The 9,548-nt window shown below is 55.3% G+C and overlaps 1 protein-coding gene across 5 annotated transcripts in view; it reads right to left on the bottom strand.

The window, feature by feature from the left end:
• Nucleotides 1–2,699: 2,699 nt before the first annotated feature.
• The window catches only part of Tedc1 (tubulin epsilon and delta complex 1), a 9,952-nt gene continuing 3,103 nt past the window's right edge, over nt 2,700–9,548 (bottom strand). For 3 of the 5 annotated variants that reach the window (XM_033766891.1, XM_033766892.1, XM_010607364.2), the window contains 4 exons: nt 8,303–8,401; nt 5,563–5,649; nt 5,081–5,251; nt 2,837–3,245 (listed from right to left, as the gene is read on the bottom strand). In XM_033766891.1, coding sequence (XP_033622782.1) covers nt 2,916–3,245; nt 5,081–5,251; nt 5,563–5,649; nt 8,303–8,401 — 687 coding nt within the window. In that variant the 3' untranslated portion in view covers nt 2,837–2,915. Of the gene's footprint in view, nt 3,246–5,080; nt 5,252–5,562; nt 5,650–8,302; nt 8,402–9,548 lie in introns of all 5 variants that reach the window. The other 2 variants (XM_010607365.2, XM_010607366.2) reach the window with 2 other exon arrangements.

Here is a 9,548-nt window from a genome sequence, read left to right as displayed (position 1 = left end):
TTGTCTCCCTGCAACATGTTTTTTTTCCTTTAAGGATTCCAGTTTTCACTCAGAGTAACAGCATCCTTGGCTTCTCTCCTGGTACAATCATGCAGCCCCACATGACTGAGACTGTTTGGTAGGGTCTCTGCATCAACCAGGCCCAGAAAGTGTACAGGGCATACCTAAAGGCTGTCTAAAGTAGGTCTTCCAACTCACCCCTGCTTCTAGGACTGTGTACCCACAAGGACCCTTGTGGTTGTGACAAGTCTCTCACAATAGGCTCCGCACCCTTGCTTATAATGGTGAACATTGTGACCTGTTGATGGGACCTTCCTCTTGTAATGCACTGTTCTTTTTTTTTTTTTTTTTTTTTTTTTTTTTTCTTGTACTGGGGATTGAACTCAGGACCTTGCACCTATGAGGCAGGCAGCAGAACCACTGAGCTAAATCCCCGGCCCTGCACTATTCTTTTTGTTGTTGTTGTTTTGTTTTGTTTTTGGAGACAGGGTCTCACTATGTAGTTGAGACTGACCTGGAACTCATTATGTAGCCCAGGCTGGTCTTGAACTCAGTGATCCTCCTGCCTCGGCCTCCTGAGTGCTGGTATTACAAGGCATGCGCCACCACACCCAGCTGCATTGTTCTTATTTCTCATAAGGAATGATGGTCCTGTTTTCTTAATTTTTTTTAACCACTTAAAAAATTAGCAAATTATTTTTTGTGTGTGCTGGTTCTATGGATAGAACCAAGGGGCACTTTTACCACTGAGCTGTATCCTCAGCCCTTCTGAGACAAAGTCAAACTTTAACCCTCCTGCTTCAGCCTCCTTGAGAGCGTCTCTGGAGGTTCTAGCAGGGGAGCACAGGTGCTTGTATAACCTAGACTGAGGAAACGGTCCTCCTCTATCAAGGGTAGCCATCCTCTTCAACTGAGAGCGCAGCTCTAGGAGGGACGCACATGGAGTCGTGAGGGAGGAAGGGGACACCTGCCTAGCCAGCCAGATCAGCTGCATCAACCCTGGCAGTCAACGGTGTGACATGTCACAGCCAGATCGCCCCCACATCCTCAGTCTCCTGAGTAGCTTGGATCACATGTGTACCACTGTACCTGGCTCATTTTCTACATGGGGTCTTCCCACCAACTCCCAAGGTAATGGGCACAGAACCTAGAGCCTCCCGCATGCTGGGCAAGCACTCTATCACTGAGCTGAACCCCAGCTATGCTGCCTTTGAATAAGTAAAAGTCCCCAAGTTTTCTTTTCATGTGGCTCTGTGGTCTCTGCAGTGTCTCCACGAGAGCAGAGTGAAGTGCTGCACGTCCTCACATAGATGCTCACACTGGCCCTGAGCTGTTCATGGTCCTCAGCCCTGCTGTCCAGCAGTGTGGGCAGTGATGGGCTCACAGTGTGAGCACACTGCTCCTCAGTCAGGAAAAGACACGAGTTGGGTGTGAGTGAGGACCCTGGCAGCCCCAGCCAGCTGTCCCTGTGAGCTGGGGAGGATTTTCCCAAGGGATCCAGAGGGCCCACTCCCAATACCTGGCTTCAGCCCTGCATAATGGTGTAGGAGCTCAGGCCACAGAATTACAGATCATCAGTGTGGGCTGTTTCAAACCACTACACCCGTGGCCTGTCAGCCATGGCTGCTCATTGAGACTGTGCAAGGTAGCACCCTGCTGCCACAACTCCCAGAGCCACAACCCACCATCACCTCGGGAGCCCCAGACAGACTTGCAGGCACAGATAGGTACACACAAGAACTATGACTACAACTGCACTGATGCCACCAAGCAAGTGGAAAAGTGACAGCTCCATGACACTGAATCTGCATCTGGGTTTTAAAATGAAGTTCTGATGGGAACCCTGGGCCAGACAGGTACCTGACCTCAGGGAGCTTACGTGGCCTTGCTTACAACACAGGAGGTGGCCAAGGCACAGCAGGAGGGTTTCCCACTTCCAGAGGCCACCTCAAGGCCCCATGTCCTAGACCAGAGCTGCAAACTACAGATGGAAGTAGTAAGAGGAGCCAGGGAGGAGGCCATAAGTGACAGGAGCTTAAACAGGCTGTGGGGTCAAGGATGGCAACACTGTGGGCCCCATGCCTACGAGGGTCAGGTGAGAAACTCTGTAAGATGGACCTGACAGTGGACCCAGTGACTGACAATAACCTTGGCCTAAGTTAGCAGGAGGCTGGAGGGAGCTCAGTGGACCCCTCTCCTTCAGCATTAGGTCAGGGTCCAGAGCCTAGGATAGACAGACAAGGCTGGAAGCTGCGAGCACACCTGTGCCTGCTGGTGGGGGAGACAGCAAGAGAGGCCACTCTGCTGGGCTGTGGGTGCAAACCCAACACAGGCAGCTCTTTGTTGGGCTGAGCTCTGGAGCAGCCTCCAGAACAAAGCCCCTCTGTCCACTTGGCCTCCCCTCCCCCTGGGCAACACCCCCAGGGAAAGGACCAGAGCGCCCCAAGGCCCCATCCGGCCCCCACCCGACACACAGACACATCCACCACCAGCACAGGAGGGAGGTTGTGTACACTGCTTGCACTGGGATTTGCAGTGGGCCAAGGCAGGAGCGGGAGGGGCACAACTGTATTCAGGACAGATGTGGGGTTCCCAGAGCCTCTGTCCCCAGGGTTTCTAGGGTGCCTCTGGTGCAGCTTAGCTCAGCCACCTTGGGCCTGTGCTCCTTCTTCCCACCCAGACAGAGAAACTTAGAAAGACAACAGAGAGGGAGGTGGCTTTGTCCCCTAAGCAGGGAAGGTTCCTTCATTTATTTCTGGGTCCCCTCCAGGCCTCCTCACAGGGAAGAGCTATGCCAGCTCCAGTGTTGCAGGCCAAGGGCTGGGTACTAGCCCTGGGTCCATTGCCCCAGAACCTCTTCTGAAGGCCAGCACAGCCCAGGAAGGTTTCCACAGGGAGGGTGTGTTTATGGGACCTCAGCATCCAGGTGGCAGAATCCAGATGAGTTGCGGCACAGCTCCTGCCAGCCTGGCCAGCTCCTGCCGACACTGTCCCTGCAGCCAACAGAGCATCACCTCCAGGATGGCCTCCTGGCTCCTCAGGGCCCTGATCACTTCAGCCACTGGCAGGCCCTGGGATCCTGCGGTCCCAGCCTTGATCTTCGCAAGACGGTGGGGCCCCTCAAACAGGCTGGGTCCCCTGTCCTGCTCCCAGGACCGCCGCAAGGCCAATAGCTCCTGTTCCACAGCCTGTTCCAAGGCCTGCCGTGCTGCATGCCACTCTGGCCCACAGCCCAGGCCTCCAACCTGAACAGAGGGAGCCACAGCAACTCAGGCATGGCAGCTCTATCCCCAGGACACAGGACTCAGGGGCCTCAAGATTCCTGGGGCTGGGAGTGGGGAGGCTCCCAGCAAGGGCCCTCACTTCTCTGTGGAAAAGCGATGGTGCCCAGTATCTTCTCCTGAGAGAAGGGGTCATTGTCCCATGCCTCCTTTCACCCTCACAGAGCATACAGCCCTGTCAGCCACAGCTGGGCCACAAACACTCTCAGTCCCCACCAGCCAGCTGACTGGTTGGGAGGTGAAGGTGGGTGTAGCACCACAATGAATTCAGAGCAAAAACCTCAGGGCCTCTCACCCCCAAGCCTACCTGCCACTCTCCAGGTCTATGCAATCTCCTACCATCACCCTCCACTATAGCACTTCCTAACTCCCAGGGTAGGGAGCTGCCCACTGAGGCCACCTCTGGCCCTTGGACAGTCCTGGGGTGTGAACTCTCAGCTCATTCCAGATGGCCCCAGGGAGCCACCTGAACATCTGGGGCTAGGCAGAATGGGACTGCCCAAGGACATGGGACATGGCCTAAACTGGCCTCATTCCTGGGTTGAAGGAAGGGCCTGAGGAAACAGTTATGGGGAACACCCTGCTCTTCATGGAGGCCTACAGGGAGCTGAGGGGAGTCTGCCTGTGGTTTGTTTCAAAACACTTTCAAAAAAGAAAACATGCCAGGCATGGTAAAGCACACCTATAATCCCAACTACGTGGGAGGCTGAGGCAGAATTATCAAAAATTCAAGGCAGGGCCAGAGATTCAGCTCAATGGCAACACATCTGCCTCACAAGCACAAGGTCCTGAGTTCCATCCCCAGTACAGCAGAAAAAAAGTTCAAGGCCAGCCTGAGCAACTTGGTAAGATCCTGTTTCAGAAACATTTTTTGAAAAAGGATTAGGGGTGCATACCTGTAATCCCAGCACTTGGGAGGCTGAGGCAGGAGGATCGCTGTGAGTTGAAACCAGCCTGGGCTACATAGTGAAATAGTGAGTTCCAGGTCAGTCTCAACTACACAGTGAGACACTGTCTTAAAAAAAAAAAAAAAGGCCAGGGATTTAGCTCAGTGGTTCCACCGCCTGCCTTGCAAGCACAAGGACCCAAGTTTGATCCCCTGGTACCAAAAAAAAAAGAGGATTGGTGGGGCTGGGGATTTAGCTCAGCAGTTCTGCTGCCTACCTCACAAGCGCAAGGTCCCAAGTTCAATCACCAGTAACAAAAAATAAAAAATAATAATTAAAAAAATAAAAAGGATGAGGGATATAGCTCTGTACTACCTGGGTTCAAAAGAAATGGAGTAGCATTCAGTGCTTGCAGCCAGGAGCCTGCTCAGAGGTCCACTGAATATGGGGCAGTAGCCAGAAGCAGGAGCAAGAGGCACACGCCCCAGGCATCATGTGGAAGTGACCAGCAGGGCAAAGGGACGTCTACATGGATGCCAGGGGATGGGCCGTGCAATGCAGGCTCACCCCTTCTCCAGGGTCCCTTGGAGAATAAGACCTGAATCAGGCGGTCTGGAGGCATGGAGGGCTGCTGCAGTGGTCTGTGGGGACCCCTCACCACACACTTCCCTGTTCTGCTGGAAACTGGTCCAAATGCATCACCTACCAAACCTAATCCACTTAAACTAGGTAATCCAACTAGTGGCTCAGTTAGAGTCCACCATGTCCAGGAATCAACCCTGCTCAAGCAGGGGGGCTAAAGGGTGGGCAAGGCCTGCAGAGGGCAATGTCTGATGGGGTAAGGCCTGCATGGGCAGGGCCAAAACTAACAGAACCTGGAGGGTGGGGCCCAGTCAGGTGGGTGGTGCTCACCTGGGTCTCCCAGGCCTGGCGCCGGCTGAGCACCTGCTCCCTCAGCTCCTCCTGCAGGGCCTGCAGCTCCCGAGCTAGCAGTTCCAGCTCCCCATTCCCACGCTCGGGGATCCTGGGCAAGAACGTGGGCACAGCATGGCACTCTGGGGGACAGGCACCCAGGACCGTGTCCTGCAGAGATCCAAGCAAGCAAGAGGGTGTGTACCAGGCATGGGCCTCCAGCCCATGGAGTCGAGGATGCAAAGGCCCAGGGGACAGTGGTGGTACTCCCACAGGCTGGGCAGCTACAATCCCTAGCGCATGTAAAAACCCAACACCTGAGAGCACAAGGTAAGGCCAGAAGACAAGCCACATCAGGGGCAGGTGGGCGCCAGGCTCCCTCAGGGTTCCTCTTCCTGTCCAGGAAGTGGGAAGTCCCCCAATCTCCCAATGTGTGGCCACTGCCCAGGCCAGGAAGGAGAGGGGCAGCATGGGGTCCTCACCATCCACTTCCAGAAGACCAGCTCATAGCGCCGCCACTCCAGAGCTGCCTCCAGCCGGGCATTCTCCTGCTCCAGTGCCTGCAACAGCTGTAGAGCAAGCATTTCTGCCTGTACCAGGATCTCTGCTGGCAGCCACAAGGTCTGGCTCCCAGGGCACCTGAGCATCTGCCTGAGAGTTTCAGGTCCTTTGCACAGGGAAGGGTGGCCCTACAATCAACTAGGCCCATTGGTCTGCCCTCCAAGCACACCTGTGGCCCCAACACCCACCCCATGGCAGGTCCTAGGTTCAGGGCTGACCCAGGTGCCCCTCCATCAGAGAGCTCTGCCCTACACCCCTGACTGGAGGTTGCACACATAAGAGGAGGCCAAGGAGAGGCTGCAAGGCTCAGGGGGAGGGGAACCCCCTTCCCTCTAACTCTGGCAACCCTGAAGGCTGGGAGGATTTTGCACCTGGCCTAAATGGGAGGCGGCAAGGTTGGGATACAGGAGGAGAACATGGTTAAACTCTGCAGGTAAGGGCAGGACAAGATCAGGAGCCCCTCTGCTGGCCCTGCATACATGTATATACACACACAAACACAGGCTGGCCCCAGCCTTACCTCTACCTTCAGGGCTCCTACCAGCCTGGCTGCAACTAGAGGCCCCCTAGCTCTTTCCCCCACCCAGGTATCCTGGGTGGAAACCCCCAACCTGGTGACTCCTTTCCAGACACAGATCATCTAGCATCTGACCCTCCTTTGAGAAGACAAGGAGCTGGTGATGAGTGGGCCAGGAGCACTCTGTATGCATGGTGCATGTCAGGGCTGGAACAGAAGTCCAGCTCCCACACAAAGGAGGACACTCACTCATGGTGCTTATACCAGGGGCCCGACCCCTGGGCAAGGACAGCAGCCCTGCTAGGCAGCACATGCTAGGTCCTCTTTACCTGAATCCCCTGCTCCCAGCTCTACGGGAAGGCAGAGCTCAGACCAAGGAGGTGGAGGTGTGGGGCTAGTTTGATAGGGAGTGGCCTTGAATGCTAACCTTTGCCAGCCCATCCTAAGCCCAGCACAGCAGAGACAGGGTCAGGGACAGACAAAGAGCAAGTGCAGAGTGTGGCCCTAGACCAGGCCAGGAAAGTACATGAAGGAGCAAGTGGCCACTTCCTCTCCCCTCCTTTCCCATTCCACTTCACCCCCCTGGGACAGCCACCTCTCTGCCTCCCTCTCTGGCAGGGATACAGAAGGCTACAAGCTTCCCTGTGATCAGGGGGACTGCTCAGCCACCCAACAGCGTGCCCAGCACCACACCAGCTACAGATCCTTCCAAAAGCTTCAGGGACCCAGTCCAACAGTGTAGGCCCCCCAGGTAGGCCCGATCCAGGCATTAGCCAGCTGCTCCTCTAAAACTTGGAAGGAACACAACCATGGCCCCAGGCTACCCCACCACGGCTTCCCACAGTCCTGTGGCACCAACACACGCCAGCCTCTGAATAAGGGGCACCTCAGCCCCCCTGGTTGCAGCCCCACAGAGGGCCCCATAAGCAATCCCATGCAGGCCCAGACTGAGCCTGGGAAGCCTCGGCTCTGCTCCAATGCAGGAATGGGGCTGAATCACCTCTGAATGAGGGACAGAGCCAAAGGTACATGGGGCATCCAAATGCTGCCTCAGCACCTCCACACAAAGCACAGGCCCTACCTGAGCTGGGCTACCTGGCACCAAGCTGGGCAGGTGCTAGCAGGGGCACCTCAGCCACTGTGGAGTCCAGTTGCCTAGAGCATGCTCCAGGCAGAGATCTGCAGAAGCCCTGTAGACGAGGCAGAACATCTGTCTCTGGCCCTAGGTCCACAGGTCTTACCTGCCCAAGGTTCAGGACAGCCAGAGGGTGAGGCCAAGTCTCAGGAGTGGGGAAGAAAGAAGAGAGGAAGGGACCAGGCTGGAAGGAGGATTGCCTCAGCTGGCTCCAGCCCTCCTTCCCAGCAGGACACACCAGGGCTAGACAGCTCAAGCCACAAGTCAAAGATGCCCCAGAGCCCCACTTTAAGTAACAGTCAGCCCTGGGCCTGTCCAGGAAGCCCAAGGATGAAGGTGGCCAAGAGGAAAGAAGCAGTGGCAAGGATGGGAAGAGGAAGGGGGACAAGTTAGTGGGGGAAGGAGACAGCAGAAGTAGGGGAACTGGACATGCTGGGGAGATGCCTCAGACAAAGGACACCTGGGGTCCCCAGCCACTCAGGCTCAGTGCCTCCTTTCCTTTACACCTGTGCTCTCTGGGGCCCAGCCTTCTACCTAGGACAGCAGGAGCCCATCACCCAGGGCAGCCCTGCCTCAAAGGCAGCCAGTACCCATGGTCAGCAAGCAAGACTGAAGCCACTAGGTCTGCCCTGCTTCAGCTGACCCTTCCCACAGGCCCTGGCTCTGAAGGCAGCCACCCCCCAGCCCGTGATACCCCCATGCACTCCAGGTTCACCCCAGACCTGAGGCCAAGATTCCTTCATTCCAGAGGCCCCGTGCTCAGCCAGTGTCAGCCCGGCCCAGCCCCTGTGCTCCTTTGGCTGCCCAACCTGGCCAAGGGACAGGCATGCACAGCACCTGCCAGATGCCAGAAGAAGTGGAGAGTCCCTGGGCAGGAAGAAGTCTAAACACATTTGTCACCCACACCAGCAATGACAGTGAGCTTGGCAGACACCCAGAGAGAGCCACTGCTCAAAGCCTGAGACCAGCCCCAGGACATCCCAACAGGCCTCACTCATTGAATCCTCACCTTCTGGCTGCCCTCTGGGTCCCTGAGCATCTTAGTTTCAGTGACAGACAGGTGGCCAAGGTTCTGGTCTCTGTGGCAGCCACGGGTATATGTGTGGATCTGAAATAGGCAGCATAGATCCCAGGTTATGTGGGTAACAGTGCCCCCTGTACCAGGCCTCCTGTGGGGAGCTCTGGCCAAAGTAGTAATTGTACTGAATGTGAAAAGGGACCTTGGGAATAATAGTTCCCATGCTCCTGGTTTAGAGCAGATCTGCAGGAGTACAGTCAGCAGAATCAACAATAAGTTATTCTTAGAGATGTTTGCTTCAGCCCATCACTGTGTCCCCTCTGCCCCAGTAAGATTCCTTAAACTTGGCTGACATGTGTTACATAAAAACCATCCTATTCCTCCCCTGTCCAAAATTCCTATACAAATGTTGCAAGTGCTTTTCTTCTATATCTTTGCTCTCATGTCCTTGAGTTACAAATAAATAACTTACATAGGTCTCTCAGCTTGTTGATTTCTCTGAGGCTTTCTCATATGGAGAAGCAGCTTCTGTGGGTCTCTCAGTGATTGAACTAAGTCATGTCTCCAAGTAATCTTTACATAGTTGCACATAGCAACAGCCACTGTCACTCAGCTTGGGCACCCTGGAGAGCCCCCCACCAGCATCACAGATGAGGAAACTCAGGACAGCAGCCAGCACCCTGGGGCCCCTACAGTCTCACAGTGTCTTCTCACTCCACAAAACTCCCCCGGGGCATAGCACAGTGAACAGGACCCTCCATTCTGCCTGCACAATGGCCAGCTCTTGAAGGTGCTTCTGTTGTCCCCAATGACAGACCAACACAGCAGTCCCTCAAGGCCAATGGTGGGGACACAGAGTGATCACTTAGCTGTAGGGGCACAGGAGAACCGCTAAACATGAGGCCAGGAGGCAGCACAGACATTAACAGATTGGGGCCACCATGGCCAAGGCCAGGCAAGAGGGAGTAGTGCCCTTGGGAGAAGCTGTTGAGACCTCTGTAGGGGCTATCAGCCTTGACCTAATGCTGAACATTGGGTGACCCCTTCAGAGGCCCCTACAAAGTCAGGCACTCAGGAAGCTGAGACAAGAGTATCACAAGTTCCAGGACAGCCTGGGCAACTAGTGAGAACATTTCTCAGAAAGAGAGAAAAGCTGGGCTGTGGATTTAGCTTAGTGGCTCCGGCGCCTGTCTTGCAAGAGCCAAGGACCTGAGTTCGATCCCCAGTACCAAAAAAA

Source organism: Fukomys damarensis, unplaced genomic scaffold, assembly GCF_012274545.1.
Source record: "Fukomys damarensis isolate Sample0158 unplaced genomic scaffold, DMR_v1.0_HiC HiC_scaffold_21, whole genome shotgun sequence".
Lineage (NCBI taxonomy): Eukaryota > Metazoa > Chordata > Mammalia > Rodentia > Bathyergidae > Fukomys > Fukomys damarensis.
Note: the sequence above shows the minus strand (reverse complement) of the source record. Positions and strands in the feature narration are given on the sequence as shown.